This window comes from Crinia signifera, chromosome 8, assembly GCF_055691185.1.
Source record: "Crinia signifera chromosome 8, ASM5569118v1, whole genome shotgun sequence".
Taxonomy (NCBI): Eukaryota; Metazoa; Chordata; class Amphibia; order Anura; family Myobatrachidae; genus Crinia; species Crinia signifera.
In genome coordinates this window covers 97,161,241-97,186,005 of record NC_139224.1, presented here as the reverse complement: position 1 = coordinate 97,186,005, position 24,765 = coordinate 97,161,241, and the positions used below count along the sequence as shown (strand labels likewise).

General features: G+C 44.6%; 1 protein-coding gene across 3 annotated transcripts in view; it reads right to left on the bottom strand.

Moving 5' to 3' along the window:
* Positions 1–24,765, bottom strand: part of LOC146026289 (uncharacterized) — a 98,013-nt gene that overhangs the window by 61,453 nt on the left and 11,795 nt on the right. For all 3 annotated transcript variants that reach the window (XM_083156818.1, XM_083156817.1, XM_083156816.1), the window contains exon 3: positions 7,478–7,546. In XM_083156818.1, the coding sequence (XP_083012944.1) occupies positions 7,478–7,546 (69 nt within the window). The remainder of the gene's footprint in view (positions 1–7,477; positions 7,547–24,765) is intronic.

Sequence of the window (24,765 nt, the reverse complement as noted above, 5' to 3'; positions counted from 1 at the left end):
ACCTTATTCAGCTAACCAAAAAATGGTTACAGCCAGAGACATTAACTGGTCCCCAGATGGTCGAAAGAGTCGTCATGGACCGCTATTTGAGATCCTTGCCTGTGGTCCTGCGCAAGTGGCTGAGCCATGGAAATCCGGATACTGCTGACCGGTTAGTGGACATGGTAGAGAGGTATCTGGCGGCAGAGGAATTACTGATGACCACCCAGCACCCCACAGATCCCCGACAGCGCCCTTCAGTGCAGACTGGTAAGACTGTTCCATGAGAAAATGTTGCTGGGCGGTTAAGAGAGCGCAAGGCTGGAGAGACTGTAAACAGTGGCCCTGGAGACAAGCCTATGGGACTAGAAAGGTGTATGCTGCCCAAACGGGTTGATAATCGTGTGATTAAATGTTTCAGGTGTGGTATGCCAGGTCATATTATTGCTAATTGCCCAGTTACGCAGGAACCCATGCAATGTGATGCTGCCTTTGAAAATCGCAGGAATGTCTTTCTTTGCTAGATTAGCCTGTACTGTGGTGCCTTCTCCTAAACTTGAAAGACAAATGTGTGATGTGTTCTTAGAGGGTAACCGGGTAGAGGCTTAGCTGGACTCAGGAAGTTTGGTTACCCTTGTGAAAGCTGGATTAGTGAATCCCTTAAAGGTCCAGCAAATACCTATTGGGGTTACTTGTATACATGGGGATACCCAACATTATGCCACTGCTGAAGTCAGGGGCTGGCCGGCAACTTTCAGCCTGGGGGGCAACACAAGCAAGTGGCCCACCACCATCACCATCGTTTCACCACCCTACCCTTTCCCCTCTATGTAGTATGCAGCAATTATTAAACAATCATTCCCCTACACACACACACACACACCTCCGAAACAGGGACAGCGCGCACCGGAGGCACGCTGCAAAATTTTACACTGTAATGCCTATTACACCTAATGCCACACACCGTAATGCCCTTTCCACATAAAGCCAACACCGCAATGCCCATTAACATAATGCCAATTAACAATTCCCATTACACATAATGCCAACACTGATATGCCCATTACACATATTGCTGCACACCGTAATGCCAATTAAACAATGCCCATTACACATAATGCCAACACCACAATACCCATTACCCATAGTGCCAACAACGTAATGCCCATTACACATAATGCCACACACCGTAATGCCCATTCCACATAAAGACAACACTGCAATGCCCATTAAGCATAATGCCAATTAAACAATGCCCATTACACATAATGCCAACACCGATATGTCCATTACACATATTGCCGCACACCATAATGCCAATTAAACAATGCCCATTACACATAATGCCAACACCGCAATGCCCATAACACATATTGCTACACACCGTAATGCCCATTACACATAATGCCAACAACGTAATGCCCATTACACATAATGACACACAACGTAATGCCCATTCCACATAAAGACAACACCGCAATACCAATTAAGCATAATGACAATTAATCAATGCCCATTACACATAATGCCACACACCGTCATGCCCAATAAACAAATTTGCCTGCTTTAACCCATGGAGTGGCACTGCTTGTTCATTACCGATAGATAGATAGACAGACAGACAGACAGACAGACAGACAGACAGACAGACAGACAGACAGACAGACAGACAGACAGACAGACAGACAGACAGACACACAAATATATACACATATATATACACACACACATATATACACATACACACCATGTAAAAGTCTAGGCAGAACAATGTACTTACAGTGCAGGCAGTTTTTCCTAGCAGGGTCAGCTTGAGCTCAGCCTCCATGAGCTCCTCCAGGGCCTCCTCACTACATGCAGCATCCATGATCCGGTCCCAGGCAGGAACAGTTTCTGGTACTTCATTCAGTCCTGGTGCAGGGCCACCCGTGCTCCTGCCGGCGGCCTCCACAGGTAAACTGTACCTGCTCCCCCTCTCAGCAGCCCTGGATGCTCCTCGTCATGGGGTTCCTTTTAAACAGCGCACCAGTGCTACCAGAAGCCGCACTTCCGGGTAGCGCTGGCCGCGCTGTCAGACAGACACTCTCTGACGGACACTAGAGGTATAGCAGTACCTCTAGTGTCTGTCTCCTCCAAGGCGGCGGCCATTTTTGGAGGGGCCATCGCCATACAGGGAGGACAGTGTGTGGCAGCAGGACCCGGAGACGGCTGCGGCAGCAGGGCTGTGCAACTTCAAGATGCACACAGCCGGCCCAGGCCCAGCCACTACATACTGGCCCGGGGGGCATGTGGCACCCTGCCCCCCGGCCCAGCCCGCCCCTGGCTGAAGTACATATAGAAACTTGTTGTGGGTCAGCAATTGTGAAAGTAGGACTGGTCCCCTCTATGGTGCATGAGGCCATAATAGGGAGGGATTTTCCTCATTTTTGGAAGCTGTGGGAATCACGTTTAGCCACAGATGGGAGAAGTGAAGAGCCAGTAGTTAATGCCAATGATTTTGTGGATGTATGTGGGTCCTTTGAACCTTCTGACCCTTTACCTTTTGCTAGTTTGGCTGTGGAGGGGACAGATGGAGAGTCCAGTGAGGACCCTCTTGCTGGAAACGGAGAGGTAGTAGTGTCCGATCTGGAGGTAAAGAAGGATTTGTTTATGTCTGAACAGTTAAAGAACTCTACTTTATTAAAGGCTAGAGAAAATGTTAAGGTTGTTAATGGGGAACCGTGGTACCAGGTGCCAAGATTTCTTATCCCCACATGGCTATTTGTAATGAGCTTTTGTACCACATTGTCAAAAAGGGTGAGGAAGTGGTGGATCAGCTGGTAGTTCCCCAACCTTATAGGAGAACGGTACTAGATTTAGCCCATAGTCATGTTACAGCAGGACATTTAGGGGCAGAAAAGACCACTGAAAGAGTTTTACAAAGGTTATTTTGGCCAGGGGTGTATAAAGAAGTGTCTGAATATTGTTCTTCCTGTCCTGAATGCCAGTATCATGCCCTGAGACCTCATTTCAGGAGCCCACTAGTTCCCATGCCTATTATAGAGGTCCCATTTGACAGAATAGCCATGGATCTCGTGGGGCCCTTGTTAAAATCCGCTCGGGGCCATCAGTATATTTTGGTAATAATGGACTACGCCACTCGATATCCTGAGGCTGTCCCTTTATGCACTATCACAACCAAAGCGATAGCTAGGGAACTGGTGCAGGTTTTCAGTAGAGTGGGAATACCAAAAGAAATTTTGACTGACCAAGGTACTCCATTTATGTCAAGGGTCATGAAAGAATTGTGCAAATTGTTTAAGGTCACCTCAGGACGTCTATCTACCATCCCCAAACTGATGGGTTGGTGGAAAGATTTAATAAAACGTTAAAAAGTATGTTAAAAAAGGTTGTTGACAAAGATGGGAAAAACTGGGATTGTTTGTTGCCCTACTTGTTGATGGCCATCAGACGTTCCGCAGTCCTCTACTGGGTTTTCTCCGTTTGATTTGTTGTATGGTAGACACCCCAGAGGGCTGTTGGACATTGCTAAGGAGACGTGGGAAGGACAACCCACCGTGGTACCTATTGTCAGAGAGCACATGGAACAAGCCCAAAGTGCTAAACAGAGGGTATATAACCGGAGTGCCAAGTTACGGGAATTTGCTCCGAGTTCTTGTGTTTGTGCCCACTGTGGAAAGCAAGTTCCTAGCTAAATGGCAGGGACCATTTGAGATTTTGGAAAAAGTGAATGAGGTCAATTATAAAGTATACCAACCATGTAAGAGAAAACCTGAACAAATCTACCATGTTAACTTAATCAAACCCTGGAAAGATAGGTTGTCTCTGTCAGCGGAGCCTTGCTCTTTGGCGTCTTCACCTCAGTTGCTTCCCGCGGTGAAGGTGTCAGAGACATTGTCAGCTGATCAGAACAATCAGGTTAAAGAATTTCTCAACCGAAATAGGGAGATATTTTCAGAGCTGCCTGGCCAAACGACCATAATAAAACATGACATTGTCACTGAACCAGGGGTCAGGGTTCATTTAAAGCCATATAGGATTCCTTAAGCTCAGAGAGAAGCTGTCTCTAAAGAAGTTTAAAACATGTTAGAATTAGGAGTCATAGAGTAATCCAACAGTGAGTGGTCCAGTCCTATAGTTCTCATCCCGAAGCCAGATGGTAGCATACGCTTTTGTAATGATTTTCATAAATTAAATGAGGTGTCCAAATTTGATGCATACCCCATGCCCCGTGTGGATGAGCTTATAGAAAGGCTGGGAACAGCCAGGTTTCTCACCACATTGGACCTGACTAAAGGTTACTGGCAGATACCCCTAACTGATAGCGCAGAAGAAAAAACAGCCTTTTCGGTTCCAGAGGGGCTGTTTCAGTATAAGATGTTACCTTTTGGGTTGCATGGGGCTCCAGCAACCTTTCAACGGACGATGGATAAAATTTTGAGGCCCCATAGAAAATATGCAGCTGCATATTTGGATGATGTGGTAATTCACAGTACGGACTGGGGGTCCCATTTGGTTAAAGTACAAGCAGTACTGGACTCAATCAGAGAAGCAGAGTTTACTACTAACCCAAAGAAGTGCTGCCTTGCAATGGAGGAGGTTAAGTACTTGGGCTTCACCATAGGTAGAGGTCTGATTAAGCCCCAATTAAATAAAATCAATGCTATTCAAAACTGGCCTCGGCCAGTGAATAAAAAACAAGTAAGGGCTTTTTTGGGAATAACTGGGTATTACAGACGATTTATTCCTAATTTTGCAGCCACAGCAGTGCCGTTGTCAGACCTTACCAAGGGGAAGCAGTCAAATACGGTGAAATGGAACCCTGATGCAGAAAAAGCGTTCCAAGTGTTAAAAGTGGCTTTGTGTTCACAACCTGTACTGATAACGCCAGATTTTTCAAAAGAATTTGTTGTACAGACAGATGCCTCAGAGGTAGGGATAGGGGCTGTGTTGTCCCAAACCAGAGATGGGGATGAACACCCTATCATCTATTTGAGTAGGAAACTCAATGAGCATGAAAAAAGGTATGCCATTGTGGAAAAGGAGGCTTTGGCCGTTAAATGGGCATTAGATACCTTGAGGTATTACCTCTTGGGAAGACAGTTCAGGCTAGTGACAGATCACGCCCCTTTAAAATGGATGCATGTAAACAGAGGTCAGAATGCTCAGGTAACCAGATGGTTTCTAGCATTACAGGATTTCAAGTTTAAGGTCGAACATAGACCAGGTTCACAGTTGGTCAATGCAGATGCATTGTCCCGCACCTTCTGTTTGGGGGCTACAAGTATTCGAAACAGGGGAGGGGGATATGTGACAAGAACACTGGAGTAGTGTTTAAGGGCAGGTATATTTGTCCCAGGTTCTTGTCCTACACCTTTTAGAAACTGGTGTTTTGCCTCACAGAGGGCTAATCAGCAAACAAGCTGTAAAAAGGCTGCCAGAGTGAATAGTGTGAGAGGACTGCCTGGGAGATTGCAGAGTCTCTGTGTGAGAAGCAAACCTGCCTTTTACAAGTGAGTCCCCAGTGTTGACTGGGAAACTTTGTATTTTTCTTTAGTGACAGTTAGGAGCATCCTGTGTATAGTTAGTGCCGGACAGGCAAGGTATTTTCTTTTTATGTTTATTTTGTTTTCTGCTGAAATAAAACTGGTTGCGGCCAGTTGTACCACAAAGACTGGACTGGTGTGATTACTCAGCTGCTGTTGGCTGCCTTCTACCCCAGGAAAAGGCATCCAAATTCCCCTACAGTGTTACAATATATTTTTTCAAATTCAGTAGCCGCTTCCTGCTCCGCCGCCCGGCAGATGCTGCTACGTGTTTTCCACCTTAGGACAAGTCAGATTAGTGTATGGGGGCCTTTAGACTTTAGCTTGGGGAGGGGTATAGAAGGAGGTCACACTTCCAAAAAATGTAAGGTGACAACTCTCAGTTAATACACCTCTTTATCCACTGTGAAGAGGAACTCCAGTGTCCCCTAGTGGATGAAGGAGTAAAGGTAAATACTGTACAGAATAAACTATACACACAAAACACACAACGGAGGTTAAATGTGTCAAGGTTATAGTTTACCTGTTTACAAAAAAAAAAGGCAGTATGAATTCAGCATCAGTTTATCTTCTTCTAAACAGATTTGCTCCACTAGAACAGTGTTTCCCAAACCCAGGCCTCATAGCTTGATCTAGTGCACAAATTAGGGAGGTCTTTGCTTTAGCACAGGTGGGTAGTTCAACTTGACTGAGATAATCATTAAGCCACCTGTGTTAATGAATTTAATGGATTCCCATAGCACCTGGACTATGAGAGGGCCATGAAGACTGGGTGGTATATTTACTAGCTTCTAATATAAGGTCATGGTGTTTCCTACAGTAGCCAATCGGATTCTGTCTATCAATTTTCTAGGATGCAAAATAGAAATGAGAAACAGAATCTGATTGGTTGCTATGGGAAACACTACCAATTTTTATTTTAAGAAGCTTTAGTAAATCTAGCAACTGGTTTGGGAAACACTGCTGTATGGTGTTTGGTTATTTATCAATTATACAACTTTGAAAGTTTAAGATAAAGGATATTTAAGTTCATTGCTTATAATCAAAACTAGCCGAGGTGTTGCCTAGGTTAGGTTGTGTTAAGCTTAAACGCTCACCATGCCCATGACCGGCATACACCTGTCTGTGGCAGGCTCCCGTATGTGAGCATAGTTTTGTTTTTCTTAAACCCCATGTCCTCTACCCCCTCGATGCGATGCCACTTTGCCATATCTTGCTTCTCTGACCCACTTTTGTAGTGGGCAGACCCCTTTTTGGGGCCATGGGTCTCTCAAGGGTGAGCTAGGGGTGTCTTACCCCCACAATATTTGAAGTCCTATTTGTAACAAGTTTGGTGTAAATTACTCCAGGCATTTCAGAGGTATACTGGCTATCTGCTTCCCTGACCCACTTTGTGTAGTGGTCAGACCCCTTTATGGGCCCACAGGGGTGCTAGGGGTGCCTTACCCCGCAGTATTTTTTTCCAGATTAAAAGTCATATGGTTACCAAGTTTGGTGTACATTGCTCTAGGCATTCCAGAGTTATGGTGGATATCTTGCTTCCCTGATCCACTCTGTATTGTGGCCAGACCCCTTTTTGGGCACCGGGACCCACACGCGGGTGCTAGGGGTGTCTTACCCCCCACAGTATTTTTTCCAGATTTTAGAGTTATGCTGGATATCTTGATTCCATGATCCACTTTGTGTAGTGGGCGAACCACTTTTTGCGCCCCCAGGACCCCATGAGGGTAATAAGGGTGTCTTACCACCACAGTATTGTTTTCCAGATTGTAACTCATACTGTATGTGTACAGTACCAAGGTTTGTGTATATTGCTCCAGGCATTCTAGAGTTATGCTAGAACACACACATACAGTACATACATACATACTTACATACATACATACCCATTTAACAAGCAGGTTATACTGTCAACTTAGAGAAATGACTACTATATTTTTCTCCCTACTTACCAGGCCAAGTTTCTCAGCATTTTTCAAAATCCTCTTAAGGTGGTCTTTCAGAAATCTGTCTCTCCTTTGCTTTGAAGTTTAAAAAGACAAGAAAAATTATTAACATTAATAACATTTATGGTAACATTTATTATTAGTTGTGTGATCGATTTACAACAGGTGCTCAGACTCCAACCCCCCAATAACTTGCGCCATACAGCAATATGCAGCATATACAGTATGGCCTGGGTATGGCTCTGTGTTTTCTTTTATAAGTATTACTAACACAAAGTAAAATGAGATAGCATTCAAACATATAAAAATGTAGCATAAATCTGAGAGGGATGCAAAACACCTTATCTTTGGACGCAGCACGATGTATAAAAATGCTAATGCAACAGAATGCACCTGTAGAAAAACGGTGCCTCCTGCCAACATCTGCGATCTGAGTACTGCATCAAAAGACACAAGTTCACCATTGCAATGTTGGCAGCATCAGTCATTCGTGTTAGGAAACAACTGAACCTGTTTTAGTAAGGCTCTTAAAGCTGCACTGGTGAGGTCTTCATGCCAATAACAACCACTCCTGTTTCTATACGTTTGTGCTCACTGGTACTTGAAATGCGTATGTGCTTGAGATGTCACCTGGTCCTATGCTCAGGGATGTAACAGCTATTGGATCAGGCAGGGATCCATATAGTTAATTACCTGGAGTATAACAGCAAAGCAAGAGTTAATAGCAGACAGATTACACATGGAAATGGTAACTGGAGATATATTAAGCACAGCATTGTCAAGGGGTATCCGATTCTGCCCATGTTCCCGGATTTGAGTCAATGCCTGGAACTGTAAATGATGCTGGAGGCAGATGGCTTGGAGGACATATAAAGTGTATGTGCATGTGCTAGTGACAACAGGTTCTGGATGCTATACAGCAGTTGATGGTAGACTGTGTGGCTTCTCAGGAATGGACTAAGAGGCTGGTTCAAGTTGACTTATTGTACACTGGACTGGTACCAGTGAGCTGGGCCTGTACACTGGGTTAGAACCAGTAAGCTAAGGCTGTACACCAGTCTGGAACTGGTGAGCTGAGATTGTACTCCAGGCTGGAACCAAAGAGCTTAGACTGTACACAGGCTTGCACCAGTGAGCTGGTGCTGTGCACTAGGCTGAAGCTGATGAGCTGAGACTGTACACCAGGCCAGAATCAATGAGCTGATTCAGTAGATATCACAGATGGAGGTTTAGAGTATATGCAAGGGAACACTGGCTCTACAGTCTATAGACAGCTGGAAGACTTATTGCACTGGGGCCTCTCTATTCTCCCAAGATGGCTTTTTAAAAGTGATACTGAAGTCCAATTGTCTGTGGGACTGGAACTGAAGCACCACTGGTTAACACTTGGTTATATAATCTGACCAAACATGGTGGTGCCCATAATCTGGAGCCAGCAAGAGATTCCCCAAGTGGAAAACTGGGACATTACTAAAGCACTTCATACTGACACTGAGGCAGAGATAAGGCAGCTGACCTAGATGGCAGAGGATGTATTCCCTGGCACTTCCACTCATGTGACAAGTGTTTCCCCAAAAGGAGATCTATACGATAGGACCCAATAGACATCCTATGAGAGAAGTTGATGCTCATTATACCTCCGGGCCATGTGACCAAACCCCCCCCCAATGGGATCACTGACATAGACTATCAGTACATATAAATGTACTTGTTTTCTTCCCGTTTTTTTTATATATATATATATATATATATATATATATATATATATATATATATATATATATATATATATATATATATATATAGTCCAGATATCCCTCCACTTTTTTGGGGGGGGATTTGAACACTCTCCTTTAAGAATAATACAGAGTCATTTGTTTCGTTAAAAATGGTAACAATGGTACAATTTATTTCGTTCTCCTCAAGCCCCGACGTTTCGGTCCATATTCAGACCTTTATCAAGGAGCCTATAACAACAATACATATACAAAATGCGATTTAGATGTCTGCACATAAACCACTAGGCACACATCCATAATGCAGAAAAAACAAAATTACATACTTTTATGAAGAGTCATCAACGCATATGTGGAGGCAAAACGCCTCAGCCCAGGAGACCGGATCAGCCACAACATAGGACTGTCCTGGTCGGGCTTATATACCCTAATGAATCATCTAAACAAGGGTGGTTTTGGCGCCAATCAGTTGATCGGCGCGGCACTGCGCGCACGCACATCCGGTGAAACCGGAAGTGCGTAACCAGGAAGTAACTCCCGGTGGAACGCACAGATGAGCCGCACATCGGCTGAAGGTGTCAGCCGGTGTGTTACAGGCTCGGGGGGCCAAAGATCTGTACTTGAATGACTACAACGGACAGTTAGCAAATCGCTAATATGATTTGCTGCAGTACATAATTATATAAGAAAAAACTGACCAGAACGTGGTCGTGTGTGGGTAAATAGATAAAGATGGCGTCTATTTGAACCGCAAGTGGAACGCATGATATATCAGCGCCACCTAAGGGTTGAAAAGTATATTGCATCAAAGGACATAAAGATATTAAATAAACATATGTGCTGCTTTTAAGTCCGCTGTTGATATGGGTAAAGCCTGACCATAATAGGATGTGACTTTAGCAAGAGACCACCCAATGGAACACATGATGGAGATTCGTCTAAAATGACGTTTAGCTTACAGAGATATTGTAATTGACCCCCAAGGGTTTAAAATATTTATTAAATTTTTAGTTCTAAATTTTAAATTTTTTATAGAATTCTTTTATTTTTTATTAATTTTTCTTTTTCTTAATAAAATTTTAAATATTTTTATTTTTATTTTATTATTATTTATATTATTTTATATATAATCAAAAAATATGTGATTACGGTTACATGTGGTTCACACTGGGTGGTTCTTTATATTACAATATATTACAATTAATACTGATATGGGTGGAACCAAATAAAGTCTCATCCTTGGTGCCATGGTCCTGACAGATGTTGAGGTGCCCAACATGGAGTGATTATTCTCATGAGTCTTGGATAATGAAGAATGATAGTCTGTGTAGGAGGATAGTCTCTACACAGTATGCGGATAAATGGTGGTATTAGTTTTTGAGGAATATTGCTAGGGGATTGTGTTCATTGAGGCCCCGTGGGGACAATGTACCCAATTGGTGGATCCACCTGCATTCCGTTTTTCTCAAAAGTAATCCTCGATCACCTCCCCTCGCTAACGGGGGGACCCAATCGATCAGGCGGCATCTTAGTGTTGATGTTTGGTGGCCCGCCGACAGGAAGTGTCGGGGCACTGGAAGCTCAGCTTTCCCTGTTTCTAACGCTGTTCTGATGGAATTTCGATGGTTGGCCATCCTCTCACGGAATTTCCGTGAGGTCATTCCTACATAGGCCAACCCACAGGGACAGTTGAGAAGGTAAATCACGAAGTCCATCTGGCAATGTAGGCGATATTTGATTTTTATCGGTTTCCCAGAGTGGGGATGTGGAAAAGTGGGGCCCTGCATCATGCTGCTGCACGTGGTGCACCCTGTGCATCGAAAACAGCCTGGACGTTTACTATAGAGCCACGTGGTTTTATGTTCGGACTTTGGATTCAGGGTAGGTCTCATCAATAGCTGCTTCAAATTAGCTCCCTTTTTATAGGCAAACATCGGAGGATGTTGATGTTGCAGTTTTAGTGATGAATCAGAAGTCACTATGGGCCAATGTTTTTTAATACTGTTGTATATTTTGTCAGATGCATGATTGTAGGTGTTTACGTAAATCATCCGTTGGTTAATTTTTGGTGTTATGTCTTGATCACGTGTTCTTTGCTTTTTTTGTATGTTCTTTCTTGCCTTATATAGACATCTCGTCAAAGTTTTGTTTGAGTAGCCCCTGTCAATAAAGCGTGCAGTCATCTCGTTTATCTGTTTCTCCATTAAGACTTGATTGGAATTGTTCCGAATTACTCTCATGTACTGAGATATAGGTAAGTTTTCTTTTAACGCAGGAGGATGTTGACTCGTTGTGTACAGCAACGTGTTTCTGTCTGTTTCCTTTCGGAATAAGCTCACCTGGATGGAATGGTCAATCAAGGATAAATTAATGTCTAGAAAATTGATGGAATTGGAGTCGATGGCATGCGTGAATTTGATGGGATTGTCTAGCTTGTTGAGGTCACTGACCATGTTTTCAAAGGATTCAGTGGGGCCATCCCAAAGAACAAAGACGTCGTCAATGAATCGCTTATAAAAGACAATTGACTCAGAATACTTTGGCAGGATGTGAGTCATTTCATAATCAAGCATGAAAAGTCCTGCGTACGCTGGGGCTAAATTTGACCCCATTGCAGTCCCGGAGAGTTGTACATAATACCTGCCGTCATACATAAAATGATTGCAGCTGAGGATTAGAGAAGCCAGTTGAATTAGGAAATCTGTTGGTGGTTCCAATATATCTCTTGTGTCCAATTTTTTCCGTAGCACCGCTAGGTCCTCATTGTGCGGGATTACTGTATATAATGAACAGACATCCATTGTCGCCAGTTTTTCAGTGCCAGTGATGTTAACGTCTGATATCTTATCGATGAAATCTGAGGTATCCCTTATGTAGGTGCTGCTTGTGGTGACTAATGGCTGTAAATGATAATCCAAAAATATTGCCAACGGTTGTAACAGTGAAGATCGAGCCGAGATGATGGGTCGACCTGGGGGGTCAACATGGGATTTATGGATTTTGGGGAGGGTATATATTATTGGACACACCGGGAACGGTACTGTGAGAAATTCAAAGTTTTCTTTGGTGAGCCATTTTGAATTGAATCCTTGGAGAAGTGTTGTATCAACTTGCTTTTTGAAATCTGGGATGGGATTGTTTTTGAGTAATTTATATGTGTTTGTATCCGACAATTGGCGCATAATCTCTTTGTCGTATTGGGTCCAATTTTGAATGACGACTGCTCCACCTTTGTCCGCTTGACGGATCACTATGCTTGAGTCTCGCTTAAGTGTACTCAGGGCCAATCTCTCATCTTGTGTGAGGTTGTCAAACTCTGGTTTCCTTGGGGTTCCGGCGATCTGATGTTCGACTAATCTGGAAAATGTCTTAATACTAGCATTTGATGATGCGGGGTCGTACATTGAAGGTGGACGAAAGGGGGTGATGGGACCTCTTGATGGATTTTCTTTGAATTGCTCGTGCAGACGTAATTTGCGACTGAATTTATATAAGTCGACTGAGGCCGAAAAGTTGTCATGTGGGTTTGTCGGCACGAATGATAAACCTTTAGAAAGCAACGATGTCATAGCTGGAGTCAAGGGTTTGTCAGATAGATTGAAGACTAATTCAGAATTTGCTTTCGGACCCGTTTTCCTAAATCTACCACTTCTTGGATGGGGCCTGTTCCCCTTCCTCTTCGGGGTTTTACAGGTTGGGTGGGTACTCCACCGTCTGAACCTAAAAAATCGTGAGGAGCGCTCGATTGGTTGGTGTCTGATGCGGAAGTTGATGAACCTGTGTTCAAATTGTATGGGTTCCTTTGTTGACGCTTGTTACGATATGGACGTTGTGGACGCCTTGACCCAGAGTCGCCAGAGAGCCACCTGTACACGGTGTGGTTCTGATAATCTGCAGTAACTACTGCTAATTTATTTTGTTTGAAAGACACCAACTCCCGTTTGTAATTATCCACCTGTACCCTCAGTTTGTCGATGAGGTTGCAGGATTTTTCACTCTTAATTGTGGCTAGATGTTCCACTCCGAAGTCCTCTATGTTCTTTTTAACTTTCTTCAACTCAGACCCGACTTCCTCGACCACTAGGAGCATCAGATCTAATGAGCATTTGTTTAATACTCCGCACCAGCGGCTGCAAAAGTTCGGATTATTGCGTCCTAGGGTTGGGATATTCTGTACTCTGAAGCCTCGGGGTATGTATTTTTTTCTGTGATACTCTGATAAGAAGTGCCCATGTAATGAGAGATCAGTCTCCCTCTTCCTTAGTTTTAAAAGGCGTTGGTAGAGATCAATTGGGGATACGGTAGGTAAAATGTCAAAGTCCATCTGATCGAACAGGACCTTGTCCGCGTCATCATCAGTAAGTGAGACTATTCCTGTCTCAGCTTGATTAAGTAGATTGTCGTCCAAGAATCCAAGGCCACCAGCGGCCATAGCGATGTGTCTCTTGGAATTATTGATTGAAAATAATGTAATCACTTGCTGGCACAAAGTGAGTCAGGCACCAGACTCTTAGGACATCCAGCTGATTGTGGCGTAGACGGATTTATCTCTTTTAAAGGGCTGTTTGATCGTGGGTGACAGGTCAAGAGGTGTAAAAGATAAAATCTTATGCACCCCAAAGAATAGACCACAGAAAGACAGCACTCACACTTGATTGTAGACAACTTGTAGGGGTGTTCAAAAGAGGAGACATGTGAACAATGCCCCTCAAATATAGTCCAGATATCCCTCCACTTTTTTGGGGGGGGATTTGAACACTCTCCTTTAAGAATAATACAGAGTCATTTGTTTCGTTAAAAATGGTAACAATGGTACAATTTATTTCGTTCTCCTCAAACCCCGACGTTTCAGTCCATATTCAGACCTTTATCAAGGAGCCTATAACAACAATACATATACAAAATGCGATTTAGATGTCTGCACATAAACCACTAGGCACACATCCATAATGCAGAAAAAACAAAATTACATACTTTTATGAAGAGTCATCAATGCATATGTGGAGGCAAAACGCCTCAGCCCAGGAGACCGGATCAGCCACAACATAGGACTGTCCTGGTCGGGCTTATATACCCTAATGAATCATCTAAACAAGGGTGGTTTTGGCGCCAATCAGTTGATCGGCGCGGCACTGCGCGCACATCCGGTGAAACCGGAAGTGCGTAACCAGGAAGTAACTCCCGGTGGAACGCACAGATGAGCCGCACATCGGCTGAAGGTGTCAGCCGGTGTGTTACAGGCTCGGGGGGCCAAAGATCTGTACTTGAATGACTACAACGGACAGTTAGCAAATCGCTAATATGATTTGCTGCAGTACATAATTATATAAGAAAAAACTGACCAGAACGTGGTCGTGTGTGGGTAAATAGATAAAGATGGCGTCTATTTGAACCGCAAGTGGAACGCATGATATATCAGCGCCACCTAAGGGTTGAAAAGTATATTGCATCAAAGGACATAAAGATATTAATAAACATATGTGCTGCTTTTAAGTCCGCTGTTGATATGGGTAAAGCCTGACCATAATAGGATGTGACTTTAGCAAGAGACCACCCAATGGAACACATGATGGAGATTCGTCTAAAATGACGTTTAGCTTAAAGAGATATTGTAATTGACCCCCAAGGGTTTAAAATATTTATTAAATTTTTAGTTCTAAATTTTAAATTTTTTATAGAATTCTTTTATTTTTTATTAATTTTTATTTTTCTTAATAAAATTTTAAATATTTTTATTTTTATTTTATTATTATTTATATTATTTTATATATAATCAAAAAATATGTGATTACGGTTACATGTGGTTCACACTGGGTGGTTCTTTATATTACAATATATTACAATTAATACTGATATGGGTGGAACCAAATAAAGTCTCATCCTTGGTGCCATGGTCCTGACAGATGTTGAGGTGCCCAACATGGAGTGATTATTCTCATGAGTCTTGGATAATGAAGAATGATAGTCTGTGTAGACTATCAGACTATCATTCTTCATTATCCAAGACTCATGAGAATAATCACTCCATGTTGGGCACCTCAACATCTGTCAGGACCATGGCACCAAGGATGAGACTTTATTTACAAAAAAAGAACATACAAAAAAAGCAAAGAACACGTGATCAAGACATAACACCAAAAATTAACCAACGTAAAGACCTACAATCATGCATCTGACAAAATATACAACAGTATTAAAAAACATTGGCCCATAGTGACTTCTGATTCATCACTAAAACTGCAACATCAACATCCTCCGATGTTTGCCTATAAAAAGGGAGCTAATTTGAAGCAGCTATTGATGAGACCTACCCTGAATCCAAAGTCCGAACATAAAACCACGTGGCTCTATAGTAAACGTCCAGGCTGTTTTCGATGCACAGGGTGCACCACGTGCAGCAGCATGATGCAGGGCCCCACTTTTCCACATCCCCACTCTGGGAAACCGATAAAAATCAAATATCGCCTACATTGCCAGATGGACGTCGTGATTTACCTTCTCAACTGTCCCTGTGGGTTGGCCTATGTAGGAATGACCTCACGGAAATTCCGTGAGAGGATGGCCAACCATCGAAATTCCATCAGAACAGCGTTAGAAACAGGGAAAGCTGAGCTTCCAGTGCCCCGACACTTCCTGTCGGCGGGCCACCAAACATCAACACTAAGATGCCGCCTGATCGATTGGGTCCCCCCGTTAGCGAGGGGAGGTGATCGAGGATTACTTTTGAGAAAAACGGAATGCAGGTGGATCCACCAATTGGGTACATTGTCCCCACGGGGCCTCAATGAACACAATCCCCTAGCAATATTCCTCAAAAACTAATACCACCATTTATCCGCATACTGTGTAGAGACTATCCTCCTACACAGACTATCATTCTTCATTATCCAAGACTCATGAGAATAATCACTCCATGTTGGGCACCTCAACATCTGTCAGGACCATGGCACCAAGGATGAGACTTTATTTGGTTCCACCCATATCAGTATTAATTGTAATATATTGTAATATAAAGAACCACCCAGTGTGAACCACATGTAACCGTAATCACATATTTTTTGATTATATATAAAATAATATAAATAATAATAAAATAAAAATAAAAATATTTAAAATTTTATTAAGAAAAAGAAAAATTAATAAAAAATAAAAGAATTCTATAAAAAATTTAAAATTTAGAACTAAAAATTTAATAAATATTTAAACCCTTGGGGGTCAATTACAATATCTCTGTAAGCTAAACGTCATTTTAGACGAATCTCCATCATGTGTTCCATTGGGTGGTCTCTTGCTAAAGTCACATCCTATTATGGTCAGGCTTTACCCATATCAACAGCGGACTTAAAAGCAGCACATATGTTTATTTAATATCTTTATGTCCTTTGATGCAATATACTTTTCAACCCTTAGGTGGCGCTGATATATCATGCGTTCCACTTGCGGTTCAAATAGACGCCATCTTTATCTATTTACCCACACACGACCACGTTCTGGTCAGTTTTTTCTTATATAATTATGTACTGCAGCAAATCATATTAGCGATTTGCTAACTGTCCGTTGTAGTCATTCAAGTACAGATCTTTGGCCTCCTGAGCCTGTAACACACCGGCTGACACCTTCAGCCGATGTGCGGCTCATCTGTGCGTTCCACCGGGAGTTACTTCCTGGTTACGCACTTCCGGTTTCACCGGATGTGCGTGCGCGCAGTGCCGCGCCGATCAACTGATTGGCGCCAAAACCACCCTTGTTTAGATGATTCATTAGGGTATATAAGCCCGACCAGGACAGTCCTATGTTGTGGCTGATCCGGTCTCCTGGGCTGAGGCGTTTTGCCTCCACATATGCGTTGATGACTCTTCATAAAAGTATGTAATTTTGTTTTTTCTGCATTATGGATGTGTGCCTAGTGGTTTATGTGCAGACATCTAAATCGCATTTTGTATATGTATTGTTGTTATAGGCTCCTTGATAAAGGTCTGAATATGGACCGAAACGTCGGGGCTTGAGGAGAACGAAATAAATTGTACCATTGTTACCATTTTTAACGAAACAAATGACTCTGTATTATTCTTAAAGGAGAGTGTTCAAATCCCCCCCCAAAAAAGTGGAGGGATATCTGGACTATATTTGAGGGGCATGGTTCACATGTCTCCTCTTTTGAACACCCCTACAAGTTGTCTACAATCAAGTGTGAGTGCGGTCTTTCTGTGGTCTATATATATATATATATATATATATATATATATATATATATATATATATATATATATATATATATATATATAATATCTGTGGTCCGGCACTCCAAACGACTGTGAGATGCTTTGTCCGGTGCCCTCACGGAGAAAGTAGTATAGGGACGTAGGTGCGGCACTCGGTCAATCACTGCTCAGGAGTCAAGCTGCTGTGCAATGTTTCAGTTTATTAACTGTTTTCAAGCCTGAAACGTTGCACAGCAGCTTGACTCCTGAGCAGTGATTGACCGAGTGCCGCACCTACGTCCCTATACTACTTTCTCCGTCAGGGCACCGGACAAAGCATCTCACAGTCGTGAGCACCTGCCAAGTGCTTTAATTTCAAGCAACAGGATTCTCCGCCACCCAGCTTGGTGCTATCTGATCATTCCATTCCTACATGGTGCACTTGACTTCAAACAAACTTGAATACCAGCTTGTCTGTTGAGAAAGGGAGGTAGTCAAGAGCTTCCAATTACACCTAAGGTGGATGGTAATTTTATACCCCTTATTACCTGGCATCCATTTATGCACTTATTTATCACACTTAGAAATGGACAGTCCACTTCATTAATTGAGCAAATCTATATTTACTACTACATACACTTTACCTTTATAATTTCTCTTATTAAATATTTTGGTACTTGTGTATTATCACGGCGCCCACGATAATAAGTCGTACGATATATAATCGCATTGTATGCCATACACCCAATGCCCAGCGATGCGATTTTAAATTGTATAAGCCCCCTATACGATTTTTAATTGTATAAGCACCCTAATGGGGGCTTACAATGTTAAATGCAACCCCACGCCACCCCCACTATGAACGCCAACCCGAAGCATGGCGAGCGTAGCGAGCACGCGAGGGGCGGCGGTACGCATCCTCCGACATTTTCATAACCCTACTATCCACATCGGCGTGGTGTTGATTTTCTATAGTGTGGCGAGTGCAGCGAGCCCCGCGAGGGGACGCGTATTACTTTACATGTATTCCGCGGCCCCTCACGGGCCTCGCTTCGCTCGCCACGCTTCGGGCTCGGTGGCTCGCTGCGCTCACCACACTATATAAAATCAGCTCCACTCTGACGTGGATGGGGGGGTATGAAAAGGTTGGAGGACGCGTACCGCCGCCCCTCGTGGGCTCGCTGCGCTCGCCAAGCTTCGGGTTGGCGTTGATAGTGGGGGTGGCGTGGGGGTGCTTTTAACATAATAAGCACCCACCATTATGTTATAGGGGGCACTTTTAACATTGAAAAACCCATTAGGGTGCTTATACAGTTTTAAATCGCATACCATTGTATATGCGATACGTAATGACTGCCAGTGAATTAAACATCCAAGGCTGTGTGTACACAATGGAGCATGTGACTCGGAGCCAATAGAAAAACAGGGGAGGGCAGAGTTAGCTGGGATAATAGGAACTTGGAAGGAGGAGTCTTCCTCTTTTCCCTGTGGAATTTCCCACCATCCCGCCCAAATTCTGGATCATCTAGGAAGGGACGGTGGCTTTAAATGCGTTGGCTGAAAGGCGGGAAAGAACGGCAGATTAATTGATTTAGGTCTTCAGTAAGCGATGCTTAGGCATCACGTCGGTTGTTTTCGGTGCGCTCACCTTTCATTGACTATAGGCCTGCGCTGGATCACCTGCTCGGGGACAGCGACACCACCCGGTCAGGTGGACAGTCAATCGAGTAGGTGGAGCCTAGGGTGGCGCGCAGTCTAATGCCGGGCAGCGTCTGAGCATCGCTCAAACGCTGCCCGACTTCTCCCGGCAGCACTATGTGCAGCGTGACCTCTCAGCGTGAGATGAGGTCACGCTGCGCAGGCAGAGGTCGCGCCCGGCATTGTAATGCCACGCCACCCGCCCAGCCAGCGCGCCCTCCCGTCCAGCCAGCGTGCCAGCCCTGCCAGCGTGCCCAGCCGCCTGCCCACCCAGCCAGCGTGCCCAGCCGCCCGCTCGCCCAGCCAGTGTGCCCAGCCCAAGCGCCCAGCCAGCATGCCCAGCCCAAGCGCCCAGCCAGTCAGCGCGCCCAAACGCTCACCCAGCCAGCGCGAAGCCAGCATGCCAGCGGCATGGACGACCCGTCCCCCCACCAGGCAACCATCAAATGTAAGTAATTACATTGTAATTACTGACTGGGGCAGTAATTGTGGGGCAGTTTTTTTATTAGGAAAACCAATCCCGGGATCCCGGGATTGAGCATTTTTCAATCCCGAATCCCGGGATTGAAAAAATGCCCCGGGATTGGCTTCCCTAGTGGAGCCATACCGCTTGTTTAGAGAAAATGTCGTTACCACGTCAGTTGTGGGGTGGAGCTTAGATCACTAGCCGTTCTTTCTGGGCCACTATTCACTAAGCTATAATACAATCAATTAGCTTAAAGTGCTTTAAATAATTTCAGCTAACAAGTCGTTATTTCAGGTTTATATGTCAGGTTTACTAAGTAAGTGTTGAAATGTGAAACTGTATACATGCACAAGGTCACACATCAGATGCTAGGATGTTTAATGCCATACAATGCGATAAAGTTCATCCGAGTCACCCGTAGACAAGCTGAAGTCTGGTGCCCCCCTCCCTAGGTACTATTTCACAGTCCACCAACAGCAGTGGGTGCACTGTTGCTTGCTGTAGTACAGTACCAGGTGGAAGCCATCCTGTCCCCAAATGCAGGTGTTAGCAGAGCCTCCTGGGAGAGAGCCAATTACCTCTGCAGCAGTAATACATGCGCCGTGGAGCTCTAGTGGCAGTGGTCACACTTGGGTCTCGCTGTGAACTACACAGGTGCTGCTGTACATGCAGGTGCCCCTTCATTGCTTGGAGCCCGGAGGCTGGTGACTCCATTGCCTCTGGGAGTTACACGCCTGCAAATGCTCCAGGTCTGGAGCACAGCAGGAAGTCAGAGGATGGAGTACACCACAGCAGGACTCACTGGGGATTTTAAGGCATAGGAAATCAACTTATCAGCACAGCCTGATTGCTGCATCTGAGCCCCACAATAAAGGGTCATTCACCAAGTCCTGATAACGCAGCAGCATCTTTAAGGCCCCGATACACTATACGATTTTGGGACGATTTCATCCGATTTCGGCACTTTGGTCCGATAACCAGATGAAATCGCCCCAAAATCGCAGGTGTGTGATGTATGATCCGATGCGCGGTCCCGTGCGCATCGAACCAGATCAGGGAGGTCGGACGGTCAGCACATAAGATCATCCGACCTCCCTGTATGCTATGCATATGCCTGCCCACCTGTCAGGCATATGCATGCAGACACCGGGGGGCGGGGGAGCACGGCGGGCAGACACACTGACCTGGCTGGGCAGCTGTGATCACAAATAGCAGCGCTGCGGGACGGGACGGGACGCACAGTGGCGGCTATAAGATTTTTAAAAGCCCTGTCAAATGACCAGCCGTTCTGTGATTGGCTGAGAGCTCTCTCAGCCAATCACAGAACGGCCGGTCATTTGACAGGTATTTTGAAAATCTAATAGCCGCCACTGTGCGTCCCGTCCCGCAGCGGCAGCGCTGCTATTTGTGATCACAGCTGCCAGGTCAGCATCACTCGCCGCCGCCCGCCCCCACTGCTCCTCACCGCCCTGCAGCTCCCCATCAAGTGCCAAATTGTATGTGAGCCTCCCGGGGAGCTGCCGGGCGGCTCACAGGTGAATTGGGTCCGACTTGTCCTAAGGACAAGTCGGCCTAATGTATGGGGGCCTTAACACCACTCGCATCAATTAGTGCCAGGAGCCGGGATGCGGTCATTTGGTCTACTGCATTATGGTCGACAGTCATTAGGTCGAATCCATTAGGTCGACATGCTAAAAGGTCGACATGACTCTAGGTCGACATGGGAAAAGGTCGACATGATTCTAGTTCGAAAGGTCATTAGTTCGACAGGTCATTAGTTCGACAAGGTCATTAGTTCGACATTGTCTATGTCGACATTCACAAGGTCGACATGGAGTTTTTCACTGTTTTTTGAGCCAACATGTGCCGACAGGCGGTATTTCATGCCCTACCATCCACTAGGGCGTGGTGGGAGAATAAAATAGTGTGCCGAGCGTAGCGAGGCACCGTGCCCGACGCATCGCGAGCGCAGCGAGCGATGCGAGGGGATGCAGTGCACTTTAAACTGTGTCCATGTCGACTGTGTTGACATTCAGGTAAAAAAACAGTGAAAAACCCCATGTCGACCTTGTGAATGACGATATAGACAATGTCGAACTAATGACCTTGTCGAACTAATGACCTGTCGAACTAATGACCTTTCGACCTAGAATCATGTCGACCTTTTCCCATGTCGACCTAGAGTCATGTCGACCTTTTAGCATGTCGACCTAATGGATTCGACCTAATGACTTTCTACCATAATGCAATAGACCAAATGATCCCTACCCCAGGAGCCACTTGCAGTTTGGGAGATAGTCATTTAATAAATGCAACACAGGCCTCGCTTTTTCATGCCAAAAAAGAAATATGGCTTTCATACAGGCCATCCATACTGACGGCTGGACGCAAGAAGTAAACTAATGGTGTGCACTGCAGGTGGGGCTGATGTAACTTGTGCAGAGAGAATTAGATTTGGGTTGGTTATTTTGTTTCTGTGCAGAGTAATTACTGGCTGCTTTATTTTAACACTGCAATATAGATCTCACTTTAAAGTAAAACTCCACCCAAATCTAACTCTCTCTGCTCAAGTTACATCTGCCCCATCTGCAGTGCACATGGCTTTGTCCATTTGCCTTTGGAAGGAATTTGCCTTTGCAAGTGAATCAGAATAAGGACCTATATAGTCATTGCTGGCCTGTCTATCTGGGTTTTGATTTGTGCTGTCAAAGGAGCGCGCATCGGGATCGCAAGGTTAAAAACCTGTGATATCTGCATGCGATTTTGACTATATAGTCAAAAATCGAATGTCAAATCTCACCGTGTGTACACAGCATTAATCCTGAGGGCTCTACTCAATCCACCACAATGAGGGGGTCCCAGTATTCTAACTCATAAAATTACCTGGGGATGGTAGTAAACTGAAGTTATATCTTGGGAACAGACCTAAAATGCAGCCATTCTGTATGAACCACCCATCGGAAGTCACTCATTTTAATTTATTAATCACCTATAGGCCTGGATCTAAGAATGAGAAAACCGATGCCCTGTCTCATAGGGTCTGATTCTGGTTCACTCGCAAAACCAAATTCTCTCTCTAATGGACAAAACCATGTGCACTGCAGGTGGGGCAGATGTAACACGTGCTGAGAGAGTTAGAAAAACATTTTTTTTTATATAATTAGGTGAGCAATTGTGTTCTTCTTTAAAGCATGCATTATTTATTTAATTAAATTGTTAATATTTGCTGTATCAAGCCCATATATTCTGTGCTTTACAATTGGTCATCCCATGTGTCATTCCAGACCTCAAAAATCAGTTAACTACCACACCTCCAGGGGTGCCAATTTATATAAGCAACACTGACGGTGTAATGGTTAGCATGTCTACCTCACAGCACTGAGGTCAGAGGTTTTATTCCCTCTATGGCCCTAACTGTGTGGAGTTTTCTCACCCTGCTTGCGTGAGTTTCTTCCGGTTTCCTCTCACAATCCAAAAATATACTGGTAGGTTAACTGGCTCCCAAGAAAAATTAGAATGTGTTTGTGTACATGTGGTAAATTTTTCATCGCCCCCCTCCGTCCCCCATGCCCTTACCTGCCCGGCTGCATCTGCGGTCACGGTCTCGTCTCTCCTGGCGACGGCTCCTGCTGCTATAATGAAAACTGACTCTTAGAAAATGGCTGCCCCCATACTACAGACAGAAAACTGTCTGCAGTATGGGGGCAGCCATTTTCTAAGTGTTTTCAATATAGCTGCAGGAGCCGATGCCGGGAGAGACGGGACCGTGACTGCAGGCCACCAGACAACAGCGGGTAAGTGGTAACTATAGCCCCGCAGACTCCCGGCAAATTCGGTACAGTTGGAGGGTATGATATATGTGTACTTCACAACTGAGCACTAAGTGTCATTAATATAGACTTACTGAAAGCCCTTACAGCAGGAGTGGGTTGTGCTGCGGAGCCTAGTACAGTAAGGAATAGCCACAACAGCAGCCTGTCAGAGAATCTGGGGGAGTGGCTGCCGGTCAGAAGCTGAGCTGAGGAGACAGAGCAGGCAGCCGAGTAAAGGGAGCCAGAGCCTTATATTACACAGCTTGCGGCCCCAAGCATTTCTGCTGTATCCCAAGTGACCAGATAAATACTCACTATCAGTTGGTGGAAAATACTTTATTAAATAATCTACTTGATGCTGCACATAGGGCAGGGTTGCCGACTTTTTCTGTCTCCTCTCCAGGAGAAGCCCAGAGAGGAGACTTCCAGCTGCAGGTCGGGGGGCGGGGCTTGAGCTTTACATCAGTAAGCCCCGCCCCCAGGATGGTAAAACCCCCAATTCACGGATCTCGGTGGAGGGGGCGGAGCTAAAATGACGCGATTTTAGCTCCGCCCCCTCCTCTGACACCCGCGGATTGTCCATTTCAATCCAAAAGGTATGGGGAAGACGCCGCAATCGGGGGGTGGCGTGGGGGTCCCCCGGAATCCGGGAGGGTTGCCCACCTTTCCGGGGGGCCGGGAGGAGGACCCGATTTTCGGGATCCTCCCGGTAATTCCGGGAGGGTCGGCAACCCTGACATAGGGGGATTAGGACCCTCAATTAAATTAGGTTGCAGTTGAATGTATTTACTTCTTGAGCAAAGTTGCGAGCTAAAAAGAGACGTTGTATCTTTATAAGTGGCAATAAATACAAGACCCCGATACTTGGTAAAGACTACTGAGGAAAAGTGGATAAATGATCCCTGTCATACCTGGTTGCAGTTAATAAGGGATTGCTGAGGAGAAGTTACAAGCTGATTGTTGTATTCTAGCAGTACATATCTGTTGTATGACACCTAATTGGGGTGAGCTGTAGAGAGCAAGAGAGAAAGGACATCCCTGCTGAGAGATTTCATCTGTCATATATACTAAGTACTTTACAGTATACTTTTACATAGACTCTATAGAGACTGAGTATCACTTACTATAGAAAACCTGGACTCTATGCTATATTGAGCCGCAGCTTTATCCTAAAAAAAGGACAGTGCAGATTCAAATGCAGACTGTCAAAGTACGCATCATAGAGATTTCTTCAAGTTTACCTTGGTTACATCCAAAGAAATAAGAGAATATGGGAGCTTGGATGTAAATATTGCTATTATTATAATATAAATACCTGATATATCACATCGCTGGGAGAAGAAGGGCGGTATAATTTAAATACAAGCGCCATTCAAGGAAG